The 15456-nt window shown below is 53.6% G+C and overlaps 2 protein-coding genes across 2 annotated transcripts in view; one reads left to right on the plus strand and one right to left on the minus strand.

The window, feature by feature from the left end:
• The window catches only part of LOC144247940 (uncharacterized), a gene marked incomplete at its 5' end in the record, with an annotated part of 684260 nt that overhangs the window by 29726 nt on the left and 639078 nt on the right, over positions 1–15456 (plus strand). The window contains 1 exon segment of the mRNA XM_077789686.1: positions 6409–6416. Coding sequence (XP_077645812.1) covers positions 6409–6416 — 8 coding nt within the window.
• LOC144247962 (olfactory receptor 14J1-like) lies at positions 3673–4670 on the minus strand. The gene has a single exon (XM_077789771.1). The coding sequence runs from the start codon at positions 4603–4605 to the stop codon at positions 3673–3675; it is 933 nt and encodes a 310-aa protein (XP_077645897.1). The 5' UTR covers positions 4606–4670.

Below are 15456 nucleotides of genomic sequence, written 5' to 3' on the forward strand. Positions count from 1 at the left end.
CTCCTGTGATGTCATAGGTCACTTTGTGACCTCATGTGACCAGATGATAAATTGTCTCCACCAGGTGAGCTGACAACTGGAGCTTGTTCTCCAAAACCCCAGGCCTATGGCAACCACACAATGCCCACTGTGGGAGAAGGGGAACTGGAAGTTCACCAGCCTCAGTGTCCTGCCAGCTCAGCCAGGACCACGGGAACATTGGGGTCCACGATGACCAGGGACCACCAGAGAGACCCCCAGGACAGAGGAACACATGGGTAAAGGGGAGGGGATTTTTGGGTAAATGATAATCAGATGTGTGTTTAGTCCAGGACAATCAAGAAATATGTGTGCAAAGTACAGAATATGAACAGAAACTTTCCTGTACTCAGCATGCTCGGCTTTGGGAGGAGCTATCCCCCGTGCATCCAGCTGAATACAGAATGCTGCTTCTTAATGCTGCACTGGTGTTAAGGAGGTTTCTGTTTTGGTGAATTTTTGGTAACACTCCACTCCCAAGGAAAGATCTGTGTGCTGATGTTCACAGAGAAGGGCTGATGGCAGATGTGGGGGTCGGAGGCTGCCTGGGGCACAGGGACCATGAAATAATCAAGTTTTCAATGATCTGTGAAAGAAGGAGAGGCAGCAACAAAACTTCCACACTGGAATTAGGAAGGGCAGCCTTTGGCCTATTTCGGATGCAGATTTGGTGAGTACTGAATCAGGTACGGATTTTTTAATGGGAAACAGCCCTTAAAAACAAAGTGGTCCAGGGAGGATGGACACAGTTCAAGACAGTAATCTTAAGGGGGAAGGAGCAGTGTGTCCCAGTGTGGCAAAGGATGAGCTGGTGAGGAAAATTACTGTCCTGGTTGCCCATGGAGCTTTTGTGGGAACTCAAGGGAAGGAAGAAGGTGCATTAACTTATGACAGAAGGTCAGGCAACTTAGGAATTGTTTAAGGATGTTGTTAGGTCATGCAGGAAAATAAAGGAAAGAGGGGATATCTCAATAAGAGATTAACCTGGCCACTTCTGTGAAAAATAATAAAAAATGTGTTTATGAATAAATTCATAGCAAAACGTGGAATAAGGAGAAACTCTACCATTTTTTGGATGCATTGGAGAATAGAGTAACTAAAGATAAGGAAAAGGTTGAGCTACTTAACACATTCTTTGTCTCAATTTTCAATATTAGGACAGGTTGTCCTCAGGACAAGAGTTCTCCTGAGCTGGTAGATGGGCACAGGGAGAAGAACAGCCCCCTGTAATCCAGGAGGAAGCATCTGGTGACCTGCTGAGCCACTCCGATGCTCACAGGTGGATGGGATGGGATGGGATGGGATGGGATGGGATGGGATGGGATGGGATGGGATGGGATGGGATGGGATGGGATCCATCCTAGGGGGATGAGGGAGCTGGTGGATAAGCTCCCCAAGCTGCTCCCCATCATTTACCATCTATCCTGGCTCACCAGGGAGGTCCCAGAGCACTGGAGGTGCCAGTGTGAGCCCATCCCCAAGAAGGGCTGGAAGGAGGATCTGGGGAGCTCCAGGCCTGTCAGCCTGACCTCGGTGCCTGGCAAGGTTATGGAACAGATCACCTTGAGAGCCACCACAGGGCACCCACAGGATGGCCGAGGGGTCAGAGCCAGCCAGCATGGATTTAAGAGGGGCAGGTCCTGCCTGAGCAACCTGATCTCCTTTTACAACCAGGTGACCCACCTGTGGATGTGGGAAAGGCTGTGGATGTGTCCATGTGGGCTTCAGCAAAGCCTTGGACACTGTCTCTGACAGCATTCCCTGGAATAGCTGCAGCCCACGGCTTGGGCAGGTTCCCTCCTGGCTGGGAGATGGAAGAGCTGGCTGGAGGCTGGGCCCAGAGAGGGGTGGGGATGGTGCTGCACCCAGCTGGTGTCCAGTCCCTGGTGCTGTCCCCAGGGATCTGTGTTGGGCCCAGTCCTGTTTAACATCTTCACCGATGATCTGGGTGAGGGGATCGAGCCCACCATCCCCAAATTTCGAGATGACACCAAGCTGGGTATGAGTGTGGATCTGCTGGAAGGCAGGACAAGAAGACACAGCCTCCAGCTGCACCAGGGGAGGTTTAGGCTGGACAAGAGGAAGAAGTTCTTCACAGAAAGGTTGAGTGGGCATTGGAATGGGCAGGCCAGGGGGGAGGTGGCAGAGTCACTGTCCCTCTCCAGTGGCACTCAGTGGCATGGTCTGGGTGACAAGGCGGTATTAGGACATTGCCTGGACTTGATGATCCCAAAGGTTTTTCCAGCCTGTTTGATTCTGTCATTCTGTGATGACTGGGACACTCTGGGGCCATTGTGACCCTGCAGGGCCTCGTGGAACTAAGAGGACCATGGTGACCCTGTGCAGCCCCATAGAACCAGGGCTCCATTGTGGTGCTCTGGGGCCCAATGAAACCAGGGAGTCCCTGTGACACTGGGTCCTGGTGGAACCACAGAGGCCATGGTGACACTGCAGGGCCTTGTGTGACCGAGGGGTTTCACCACTGTGACACTGCCAAACCAAGGAGAGCATTGGGAGAGTCCAGGGCCCAGTGGAACCAAGGGGCCCTTCTGACACTGCGGGGCCTCCTGGAACCAAGGGGACATTGTGACACTGCAGGACCTTGTGTAACCAAGGGGCCACTGTGACACTCTGGGGCCTCAGGGAATCTGGAAGGCCGTTGTGACACTGTGTGGCCTCATGGAAACAAGGAGTCCATTGTGACACTGAGGGGACCTGTGGAAGCACAGAGAGCATTGTGACAGTGTGGGACCTCATGGGACCATGGGGCCTTTGTGACACCCTGGGGCCCCATGGAACCAAGGGGCCACTCTGAAACTGTGGCACCAAAGAGAACATTGTGAAACTGTGGAGCGCCATGGAACCAAGGAGTCTATTGTCACATTTTGGGACCCCATAGAACCAAGGAGACCAGTGTGACAGTGCAGGGCCTGGTGTAACCAAAGGGACATTGTGACACTGAGGGGCCCCTTGGAACCAAGGACATCTTTGCAGATGACACCAAGCTGGATGTAAGTGTTGATCTGCTGGAGGGTAGGAGGGCTCTGCAGAGGGACCTGGACAGGCTGGATCCAGGGCCCAAATCCAACAAGGTGAGGTTTAACAAGTCCAAGTGCCGGGTCCTACACTTTGGCCACAACAACCCCTGCAGTGCTACAGGCTGAGAACAGAGTGGCTGGACAGCAGCCAGGCAGAAAGGGACCTGCAGGGACTGATGGACAGCAGGCTGGACATGAGCCAGCAGAGTGCCCAGGTGGCCACGAAGGCCAATGGCTCCTGGCCTGGATCAGGAATGGTGTGGCCAGCAGGAGCAGAGCTGCTGTGCCAGCCCTGATCTGCCCCAGCTCTGCACACAGGCATTGCTGCTGCAGCTCCAGAGAAGGCAACAAAAGGGCATCTCTGCAGAAAACTCTGCTGGGAGATCCTGTAGTTCCTTGAAAGCCATTGAGAGCACAGCCCCTCATTGACCCTCATTGACACAGTCTGTGGCCACAGGGAAGGTGGAGGGAAATGAAAAGAAATGGCAAAAAAATTATATTTTTTGTGGAAAACATTAAAATGTAAAACCATGTAAAAGGACCTCCAAAATGAAACCAACACAAAGTATCAAAGGTAACTTTTATTACAAGTGAAGTGCTGAAATTGGCCAGAAGTTTAATGTTCCTGAAAGCATCCAGTCATCAGTCTCCTCACTGCAGCCTTGAGCTCCTGGTTCCTCAGGCTGTAGATGAGGGGGTTCAGGGCTGGAGGCACCACCGAGTACAGAACTGACAGGGACAGATCCAGGGATGGGGAGGAGGTGGAGGGGGGCTTCAGGTGAGCAAACATGACAGTGCTGACAAACAGGGAGACAACGGCCAGGTGAGGGAGGCAGGTGGAAAAGGCTTTGTGCCGTCCCTGCTCATTGGGGATCCTCAGCACAGCCCTGAAGATCTGCACATAGGAGAAAACAATGAACACAAAACAACCAAATGCCAAACAGGCACTAACAGCAATGAGCCCAAATTTCCTGAGGTAGGATTTTGAGCAGGAGAGTTTGAGGATCTGGGGGATTTCACAGAAGAACTGGCCCAGAGCATTGCCATGGCAGCGGGGCAGGGAAAATGTATTGGCTGTGTGCAGCAGAGCATTGAGAAAGCCACTGACCCAGGCAGCTGCTGCCATGTGGGCACAAGCTCTGCTGCCCAGGAGGGTCCCGTAGTGCAGGGGTTTGCAGATGGACACGTAGCGTTCATAGCACATGATGGTCAGGAGGGAAAACTCTGCTGAGATAAAGAACAGAAAGAAAAAGAGCTGAGCAGCACATCCTGAGTAGGAGATGTTCCTGGTACCCCAGAGGGAATTGTGCATGGCTTTGGGGACAGTGGTGCAGATGGAGCCCAGGTCGCTGAGGGCCAGGTTGAGCAGGAAGAAGAACATGGGCGTGTGCAGGTGGTGGCCGCAGGCTACGGCGCTGATGATGAGGCCGTTGCCCAGGAGGGCAGCCAGGGAGATGCCCAGGAAGAGGCAGAAGTGCAGGAGCTGCAGCTGCCGCGTGTCTGCCAGTGCCAGCAGGAAGAAGTGGCTGATGGAGCTGCTGTTGGACATTTGCTGTGGCTGCACATGGGCACCTGTTCATGGAGAAAGGACAGGGACAAGTCAGGAGAGACTGCTTGGAGCAAAGCTTGGGCCATTCCCTGTAGCCTGTCCGGCTGGGACTCACCCATCCTTGTTCCTGCTCTGGGAAAACCTTCACCCAGGTCCCTGCCTGAGCTCCAGTTGTGCTGGCTGAGTGTGCCAGGAGCAGCAAGGGCAGTGCGTGGGGGCTCTCGAGGAGCCATCCAAGCCCTGTTGCCCTGGGTTTGTGGCCATGTGGCAGAGGGACAAGGCTGGATATTCAGGATTTGTCAGGGGAATCACTCCTAATGCAGAAAAGCTTGTTAGCATCTGCACTCCCAGGTCAAAAGAATTGGAGGAGTTGGTTTAAGGAATTGTTTTCCTACCCACACATCATTGCTGGCCTTCTGAGGTCAGAAATCCCCAGCATTCCTGCTGCACTCAGAGTTTGCCACTGAGAGATGTGAGAGGCAAAGGATTCCCTGTGGCTGAGGGAAGCTGAGGGGCTGGATGTGCTTGTTCCCCCAGCACTGCTCTGTTCAGCCCCCTCTGCTTCCCTGAGCATCTCCCTGGGCCTGGACATCCCCTCCTGAGAGGTGCCTTGTCCCTGCCAGCGCTCACAGAGCCCATCCCACCCTGTGTGCCCTCGGCCCGGCCCTACAGAAACCTGCCTGTGTGCAGGGCCCTGGCTGGGGCAGGCTCTGTGTGCAGCTGGGCAAGGGCAGCTCAGGAGAGCCCTGCTGGGCCCTGCAGAGGTGATGCTGCTGCTGCCCAGGGCTGAGGAGTGGCTGAAGGGCCTTTGGGAGGCTCCCAGCAGAGAGACTGACCAGCCAAAGTCACAGTTCTGGAGTCTTTGTAAATGTTCAAACATTCCTTTGATGATTCTGTGTGTTCCTTTCAACTCAGAATGTTCTGTGATTCTGGGATTTCAATTCCTGTTCTGCTTCTCTCATCCCTCTGTTGTCTATAATAAAAAGAGAAAAAAAAGAATCCTTGCAACAGTGTTAGAACAGCAAAGTAAAAACCAGACCTTTATTGGAAGCTCCCAGGTGTCCCAGTGGGGATGAGGCACACCCGGCCCCTGATTTCAACAATTCATTAAGGTTGATTAATTAGGATATTTAACAGGAACATCTAATAGGAGATTCAGTCGCCCCAATTACACACTCCTGGCTCAACCCATTGGAGTGGGTCCAAAGACTTCTTTGCCCATCTTTTTGTTATCACTGCTCACATTCAAACCCCAAAATTTTCTTCTTCTATGTCCTCTTCCTTATAATAAGACTATATAGTATGAATAGAATGTATTTGGATAGTCAGCTTATTGTTCTAAAATATAAAAAAAAGGTAAGGAAATATACTAGGGTTAATTAAGGATTATAACTATATTAACTATTTAATAGTAGTTTAAAATAGTTAAGATTTTAATCAAGTTAGGTAGGATTATAATTTTATAACTATATAATAGTAACTTACAGAACTGCAAATATATGACAAATAAATGAAAAGCAAAAACGTTTTTGTCATCACCCCAAACTTCCCACCCTGCTCCAAGCAGGAAATTGAAAACACCATCAAGAAAGCTCCTGACCTTTACAGCAATCCTAGGCTTACCTTCTTTGGGAAGTGTCCTCCGGAGCTGCACCCAGGCTGGTCTGGAGCTGGGAGCAGCCCTGCCCCAGCCAGCCCCTCTCAGCAGCAGCACCTGCCCTGCTCAGGGTGGCTCCTTCCCCCCACAGCTCCTGGCCAGCGCTGGGAGCAGCTCCAGGGCCGGCTGAGAGCTGTCCCTGGCAGGCAGCAGAGTCCCTGGCCCAGCACAGCGCCCTGGGCTGCAGGACCCTGTTCTGCAGGACAGTCCTGGGCACCCCTGGCTGCTCTGCACAGGAGATGAGCAGAGAATGCACTCACAGGGTCTGTGGGCATTGGCATGTTCCAGCTTTAGGAGATCTCTCCAGGAGCTGCAGCTGCATTGTCCTGCAGCTAGAGGTTCCTCTGCCAAGGGCTGGCAGTGATTCTGCCCCAGGCACTTCTCAGCCCCTTCCCAGCCCTGACTGATTGAAGCTCTCTGTGCCTCTGTGCTGTGCCCGGGCTGGCTGCAGGCAGTGCCCCAGCCCTGCTGGGCTGGGAGAAGAGCTGCTCAGCAAGAGAAATGTGCTTTTGAAGCTCTGCTTGGTTACCAGGATCACCCTCTGTGCCAGGAGCCCGGCCCAGCTCAGCAGCACAGACACAGCACAAGGACTTTAATCACCCTCTGGGGCTTTGTGCTCAGGCCCTGAACATCAGGCCCTGAGAGGGAGCTGCAGAAACCTCTCCAGAACTCCAAGTCACAATCCAACTCCAAAGTTTCTTGGACTTTTAATGGGTCCCACTGAGGGACACGACTGAGAAAGTGTCCCCAGGCCCCAGGCAGAGCAGAGAACTGGAGGCACTGATGACAGGAGGGGACAAAGAGAAGCCAAGTCTTGGTGCCCTGGGGCACAGCAGGGTCTGTGCCACCAAGGGCTGTGAGGAGACACCTTGTCCTGAGGCCCTGGGGCCTCCTGGCACAGCCCCAGCCAGGCTGGGCACTGTCAGCCCCTGGTCCTGCCCTCAGCATCCCCCCCTAGCCCACATCCCAGTGGCCTCAAGGATCTGCTGGAAGGAGTCCCTGGGGAGCCTTGGTCAGGAATGGCCCTGGGGGCTCCTTCATGCTCCCAGGGACTGCAGGTTTTTCAAAGGACTTTGGCTTTTGCTTTTGCCTTGCAGTCTCTGAGAGGTTTCTGCAATCATGGCCTCCAATATTCTGCTGTAATTTATCCCTGGAGAGGCTTTGTCAGTAACAACACTCAGTGGGGCTCATTAATATTTCAAGGTACTTCAGTTATTTGAAGGTACTTGGTGTCTGCCTTTTGATACAGACTCTGTGAGAGGTTTGTGCAATCATGGCCCCAATTATCTGCTTTAATGAGTCCCTTGCAAACTTTGTACTGACACTAAGTGGGGCTCATTAATACTTTGAGATTCTTAACTTTTGTAACATACTTCGGATTGTCCTTTCCACCTTGAGAGTTCTTTGTGCCATTTTGAGTCTCTGAGAGGTTTTTGTGCCATCCTGGCCTCCAGTTCTCTCCTCCAAGGACTCCATGAAGAGCCTGTGGTATAGATGTACCTTTGTGGGTCCCATTAATGCTTTAGACTCCAACCACTTTGGGGTTTTCCTCTGACTTTGACTCTGGGAAAGGTTTGTGAAATCTCCTCTCAGGCCCTGAGGTTCCAGGACTCAGCTCCAAATGCACCACGGGGCTCATTAGGATCAAGCAAGTCCTGACAAACCGTGGGTCTGCCTCAATTTCTCCCTGCTCTCATGCAGTTTGTCAGGAAGTTTCTGTAGTGCTTTTGGTTCACCAATTTATGATTTATTGGCCAATGCATCAATTAGTGTGGTGGGTTCAGTGTTGGCTAATTATCAGTGCACTCACTAGAATATACTTACTCATTTCCTGCTGTGAGATAGGATTAGGAGAAAGGCAAAGTGGGCTCAAAACTTTAAAAGAGTGTAAAGAAAAGTTTGTTGAGAGAAACTAAATGAAAGAGTAATAAGAATCTGAACAAAATTTTCAGAACACTTCCCCTCTCCATACAACCTGACAATGTAGAGGCAAAACCTGAAATTTTCAGTCAGTTTACCACCTCTAGAATATTCTAATCTTTCTTTAGTTCACATCAGGAGAGAAGTAACTCTTGTTAATGCTATGGAGACTTCTCCACAAGAACACAGTTATCTCATGGCTTTTCATTTCCACAAATAGCAGCTGCCTGGAAGAATCTGCAATCGTGAACTCCTTCCCATATTTTCCCACCTTTTCCCACAGATGTGCTTATGGGCCATGCCAAGTTATTGGGTATTAGTTTTGAGATGAGCTGTTTAAGAGCAAAGGTTCCCTTCATCTCTTTCTGAAATCATCTTCATCTCCGGGAACAGAGATCTTCTCTCCCTAAGGGCACAGGGTCTCATCACTCTTCTCTCTTCCCATGTTCAAGCTTCTCATGGGATCACAGCTACTGCAACATTTGCTTACTTTAGCATGGAGGCCTTTGCTGAAACAAGTCATCTCCCCATACTTTTCAATGCATTATGGGGAAAAAGAGCGTCTGATGTATCAATGACATCCTTCTCCATAACTTTAGCAGAGGATTCCAGCCCCAAGATCAAGGCATCTCCTCATCCCTCCCATCTGGGACTCAATTCCCTCTTCCCTGCCCTCGGTGTGTCCATGTTGCTCCTCTGTGTGCCTGCCCTGTGTCCTTTTCTCTCACGGGAGGGAGGATGGCAGCACTGGCAGAGTCAATATCTCCCGGGGCTGCAGATGGTTCCGTGAGCCCGGCCGGGCTCGGTGCTTGCGGCCGGAGCTGTTTTGCCATGGAGGTTTCTGCAGCGGCTGCGCTGGGGCTGTGTCAGGCTGGGCTGCGCTGGGGCAGGGCCAGGATCTCAGCAGCCAGGCCAGAGCCCAGCAGCAGCACGGCCGGGGCCGATGGCTTCTCCTGCCCTGCCCGCCGGCTGCGGGCGAAGCCCAAGGGCGGCAGAGCCTTGGCCGAGCCGGCCCGGCCTGGGGCTGCTCCTGGGGCCCAGCGGATCCTGGCCGGGCCCGGGCTGGCGGCGGGGCAGGGCTCGGCAGGGCCAGATGTCAGCACCCGCAGCCACGGCCCGGCCTCGGCCCCGCGGCCTCCCCTGCCCTGCCCGGCAGCCGATGGCGCCTGGCGGCTCCCTGGGAAGGGGCCCGGCCCCACGGCAGGAGCCGCCCGGCCCCACGGCCGAGACGGGGCTGGGCCGGCCTCGGCACCTCTGTGGGGCCAGAAGGGAGAGAGACCCAGCCAGGCTTTCTCATCTCTAACTTGTGTCTGCACAGAGGCGTCTGCAGCTTCCTCAGTGCTTTAACAGACTGTCAGCTCTCAAAGCTAATTACTGATTGGTTTTTGTCAGACACAGAGGAAACTGCTAGCAGCTTCTCTCAGGACATCACTTCTGTGATGCAAAACCACCACAGCAGCACAGAGCACAGAGCTCCTCTGTCCATCTGTAGTGGTCATGTGCCTGAGGCCTCAAAATCCCTCTTGGGAGATGTCTGGGCCCTCTCCAAGGTGTTTTCAAATGAAAACATTCGGCTCAGAGTCTAAGAAAATCACCAGAGAACAGGACCAGCCTGACCTGTCTGTCCCGGGTACTTTTGTCGAGGATCAATCCTTGGATATATGGAAATTGGGAGGCCAAATTCTAATTTTGGCCATGGTCCCTGGACATGAAGGCCAGGTTCTTTTCCACAGGAAGGAATGGAGCCCTACTGTTTCCCCGGGTGGATGAGAGGTGACCACCAGAGGACAAGGCCAGCCAGAGTTGTCAAGTTTTCTTCTGTGAGATATCCTTGCATATCAGAAATTTTTCAAAAAGAATACCAATTTTGGCAATGGGCATCTGAAAACAGAGAGTTCTTTTCCATGGCAAAGAAAGCCCCAGTACTCCCAGAACTGATGGGAGGCAGCCCTTGGCATTCCAACATCAGCCGGACCTGTCAGGTGGCCCCTGGCAGGCCAAGCCAGCCAGACCTGGTCCATGTTCCCTCGCTTCCATGGGGCCCCACAGTGTCCCAATGGTCCCTTGCTTCCAGGAGGCCCTGAGGTGTCACAATGCCCCCTTGGTGACATGAGGCCCTGAAGGGTTGGAATGGTCTCCATGGTTCCATCAGGCCCCACAGAGTCATAATGGTCTCTGGGTCCATGAAGCCCCGTGGTGTCACCATGGCCCCTTGGTTCCATGGGCTCCAGTGGTGCCACAATGATCCCCTTGGTTCTATGAGGTGCTCACAGTGTCACAGTGATCTCCATGGGAAGGAAAGAACCGAGCCCCAGTGTGGCAGGGGCAGCCACCAGAGGCCAAGGCCAGCCAGTCATGACAGTACTGGCAGATTTTGGCTGGGAGCAACTCTTGGATATAGGGAATTTTAGAGGTGGAATCCCAATTTTGGCCATTTCCTATAGATAAGAAGGAGAGCTCTTTTCCATAGGAAGGAAAACACAGAGCCCCAGTGTTTCAAATGCAGATGAGAGGCAGAACCCAAGGGTCCAAGGGCAGCCAAACCTGTCTGTCCTAGCTGATTTCACTTGGGAGCAATCCTCGGATGTACAAAGTTTTGGAGGTGGAATCCCGGTTTTGGCCATGACAGGATGAGCGTTTTTTTCCTATAGAAATGAGAAGCATGAAATCCAGGTGTTCTGGAAGAAGATTAGACATGGCCGCCCTTAGGCCAAGCCACCCAGACCTGTCTCTCCTGGCACCTTTCATCCAGGGGCTATCCTTGGACACAGGGAATTTTGGAGGTGGAATCTCAGTTTTGGACATGTGTGGTAGGGGACTTGGGGAAAGCCCCCCCGAATATGCCTTGGGAGGAGGCTGTTGTGTAGATTCCCGCCTCCAAGCTGCCCATCAAATCTACCACTCCCCTTATGTTATGTAACTGTCAGTTATGCCCATCTTTATGTCAATCATTTTTGTACTTGCCTTTAGTTCCAGAATGTTCCTAAGTTCTCTGTCTGTAATTGGTTCTTCCCCGGTTATCACCCCCTTCCCTCATCCCCATTTGCTGTACCCCAATTATTCCATCCCAACTCCTCCTCCGAACCCCATTCCTATTGGACCCTTTGTACCCTCCTACTTGTCACCTGTTATAAGCCCTACCCCGCCCCTTATTCGGGGCTCTCGGAGCCTGCTCCCTTGCCCAGCGGACGGGTTGCGGATCCTCCCTGACACCCAGCCCTCAGCGAATAAAGCAGCGCCTGAGAGACAACCTGCCGTGGTGCACGCATTCTTATTACCACCGTATCGGCGGAGCCTCCATACCAGAGAGCCGCGACCCGATACAACTGGCGCCCGAACACGTTGACACCACCCGGGTGTCACACGGGCGCATCTCTGCGAAGAGACAGGATCCGTGACCCGCTCTTCGTTGGATTTCAAACGCCGTTCGGGAGCTGGTCCACCAGCGTGCGAGCTTCGTTTTAGGAGACCGCTCGCTCCGTGGGCTGCGAACACCTCCTCTGCTTGGAAACCGCCGCTCCGGTGGAGCGCCCAAGCCGCAGAGACTCACAGCGCCTGCACCACCCCAGCGAGGCACCTTTTCTTTCGGTTGCGGTCCATCTGGATTTGTGAGTATTTTGCCCCCCTCTGCGGGCACCGACCCAGCCTCTTTTCTTTTCTTTTCTCCTTTGCTTCCTGGGGCTTCTGTTAGTCGGGGAAATGGGCAACCGCCTTTCCCCGATCCAGCAGGACTTTTACTCCCAAGTTAAAGCGTCCCTTGTGTTGGGGAATGTTTCTTTTAAGAAAGGGCACTTGAAATCTTTTGTTAATTTTATTTTCGATCACCTCCCTGATACACACAGGGAGGATTATAATTCTGTTCCGTTTTGGGGTAAAGTCGGGAAACTGTTATACGATTTACAAGTTAAGGGGAACCTTAGGGTGGGACATTTCTTTCCTCTCTTTCATTCTATTTTTACATTATTTAATAAAAAGCAGGAATGTTTGAGCCCCAGTTCTCCTACCCCTCATGCCGATTCCCCCATTCCTACCCCTGCTTCCCCTAAGGGTGGATCGGGCGACAGACCCTGCCGCACTGAGGCACAGGGCTGCTGCCGACTCCCTGCTGTTCCCCAATCCACCCTGTCCCTCTCTCATGCTGGGACTGGCCATCCCAGTATGGGCCATTCCGAGTCCCGTGTCCCGCTCCCCAGTTCTCCCTGTTCAAACCCCTGTTGCTCTATAGAGAAACCTTGTCCCCATAAGGGACAAGAGGAACAAAATGGCGCCGGCCACATGGCCGAGTCGGCTTCAGACAGGGCAGAAAATGGCCTCCCAAGACACCTTGTTCCCGCCATTACTCAGCCACCCCCACCTCCACCACCTCGTTCGTCGAGTGCTGCCCCTGCGTCGGGTCCCCACCCCCTCCTCCAGCGTCGATCGCCCCGGCGTCGAGATCCACCCCTCTGGCCCCTGAGACCACACCCCCGGGGGGAGGGACCTGCCCACCCAATGACCACGCCCCAGTGGGTGGGACCCCCGGGGGGGAGGGCCACGCCTCGGTGGGTGGGCCCGGACACCCCTCCCCCTCTCCAGCCACTCCCGGTTCCCACGCCACCGGGACCGGAAGTCGGCCTGACCGGAAGCAGGCCATCTTGGCCTGCCGGGCCTCTCGTCACCGGGGCCCTTTGGTCAGGGAGAGGCTCAGGGCCCTAGCCCGTCCTGCCTCATCCTCCTCGGAGGATGAGGACAGCGACAGCCCCCGGCCCGCACATCGGCCGGGGAAAGGGTGGGCCCGGATAAGGGAGAAGGCGATCGAAGAGGGGGATATGGAGTTTGCTAAAGACTTGGAACTCTTTGTGGCACCCGTGACTCGGGGTAGAGGGGGAAGGCCACAGTGGGACCAGCTGCCTTATGTTGAGATTAAAGAGCTCCGTAAAGCAGCAAAAGATTATGGGAGAGACTCGCCATTTTTTAAGAATGTTTTGGACCTTACCTTTTCTGGACATACACTTGTTCCCCACGACCTCCGGTACATTGCGAAATCGCTGTTTACACCGACTGAACTGTTACTGTGGGAGGTCCAGTGGAAAAAGTTACTAAAACCTCTCCTCAAAAAGTACAGCCTGGCAGCCACACTAGGAGAGGGAGAGGAAGGACTTGAAGCTTTGGCGGGGGAGGGCGATCTGAGCAGGCCAGAGGACCAACTTTTGCTGCCACTGGACCTTCTCAATGATATCAGAGAGGCCGCTCGGATTGCTCTCCTAAAAATACCAGATGGGGGGAAACCCCTCCAAAGCTTTTCTAACATACTCCAAGCACCTGACGAGTCTTTTATCAAGTTCGTTGACCGCCTGCGGGAGGCGATCGACAGACAGATTGACAATCCGGCTGCAAGAGAGGAGCTCCTGCGTAAGATGGCCTTTACCAACGCGGCCAAGGAGACAAAGAAAATCTTACGCACGTTGCCTCAGGACCCCGAGCCGACCATCGCTAAAATGGTGGAAGCCTGCGCCAAAGCGACGTCGACTGAAACCACCGTCGCCTTGGCCGTGAGTAAGGGAGTGGGGGAGGCGATGCTCAACATGAACACTATACGGTGTTTCGGGTGCGGTCAGATGGGGCACATTCAAGCCAACTGTCCCCACTGGCCCCCCGACCGTTATTACCATCAATATGCTCCCTCCCCAAGACCAGCTCCCAGGAACCCCCCGCCACAGCCCTATCCACCGGCGGGAAACGGGCCGCGGAGTGCGAGGAGGGGCCGCGCGAGGACACCAAGTGGCCCCTCACGGCGCCCTGGCCTCCCTACCATCCGGGAGGACCAGTGGCCCAGCGGCCAGTTTCAGCGGATTAGTGGAGCCCAGAGGACGGACTCCGCCTCTTCCGAAGGACAGACAATCTAGATGCTGGCCGCCGCCGGGTCCTCTCCAGCTCAGTCAACGTCACCTTTAGGGATGAGGACCTGGTACGCGTCTCCGCAGGGTTCCTGGAGCCCCCTTACTCCGGCCATGATACCACCGTCCTAATACTTGGCGATAGCAGGCACACACCCCTGGAACTTGACATCTTTCCAGAAGTGGTGTGCTTTCCACCGGGGTTCGAGGTAACAGTCTCCGTTATGTGTCACAGCCCGCCATTCACGCTGGAGAAGGGAGTTCCTCTCGCCCTAATGTATATTTTGGACAGCACAGCCGACGGACTCGATCAGGACCAGGGTGGGGGGGACAAATATGTCTTCCTCACCCAAAATGTATGCCGAGAAAGACCATTAATCGATACCATCATCTCTCAACAGGGGAAGTCCATAGCGCTCGAACTGATGGCAGACACTGGAGCAGATGTCACCATCATTCCCAGGGCAAAGTGGCCTCGCGACTGGGAGTTGGTGTCCCCTTGTGGCACTATCTCTGGAGTGGGTGGAGCGGTCAATTCCCTTCGTAGCCAACATCTGGTAAGCGTGGAGGGCCCGGAGGGACAAATAGCCACGGTGAGACCCTTTGTCGTCTCATCGAATATTATGCTGTTGGGAAGGGATGTTTTGTCCCAGTGGGGTGCCCGTTTGGACATTCCTTGCCCTGAGTGGGATTTTTAGTATGGGCCACTGCGGAGCGAACCTCCCCACCGCTGAATTGGAAAACTGATGATCCGGTGTGGGTGGACCAGTGGCCCCTTCCAGAAGAAAAATTAATAGCGCTCAACAACTTGGTAGAGGAGCAGGTACGCCAGGGGCATTTAATACCTTCCACCAGTCCCTGGAACACACCTGTCTTTGTAATAAAGAAACCTGGCAAAGACAGGTGGCGCCTGCTCCAAGACCTGCGCAGGGTCAATGAAGTCATCGAGGACATGGGCCCACTCCAACCTGGCTTTCCCTCCCCTTCCATGCTTCCCTGGGATTGGCAGCTCACAGTCATCGATATCAAGGACTGCTTTTTTAACATCCCACTTTATCCCGGAGATGCTCCCAGGTTCGCCTTCTCCGTCCCCTCCATCAATCGGGCGGAGCCTTACAAGCGCTATCAGTGGACCACTTTGCCTCAGGGAATGAAAAATTCCCCTGTGTTGTGCCAGACGTTTGTAGCGCAAGTTTTATCCCCGATTCGGAGACTGTTTCCAGAGGCCGTCATCCTACATTACATGGATGACGTGCTTATTTGTGCAGAAACATCTTCATACTTAAAGACTGTGTTAACAAAGACTGTAAAAGCCATTAGATCTGCGGGATTTGAAATCGCAGAGGAGAAAATTCAGCTGACGGCCCCATGGAAATACCTTGGATTCATCATCACGGG

The sequence above is a fragment of the Lonchura striata genome, chromosome 36 (assembly GCF_046129695.1).
Source record: "Lonchura striata isolate bLonStr1 chromosome 36, bLonStr1.mat, whole genome shotgun sequence".
NCBI classification, from domain to species: domain Eukaryota; kingdom Metazoa; phylum Chordata; class Aves; order Passeriformes; family Estrildidae; genus Lonchura; species Lonchura striata.

What these genes read in the sequence shown, in the direction of transcription:
- LOC144247962 (XM_077789771.1), bottom strand. Translation starts at nt 4,605, where the DNA reads ATGTCCAACAGCAGCTCCATCAGCCACTTCTTCCTGCTGGCACTGGCA.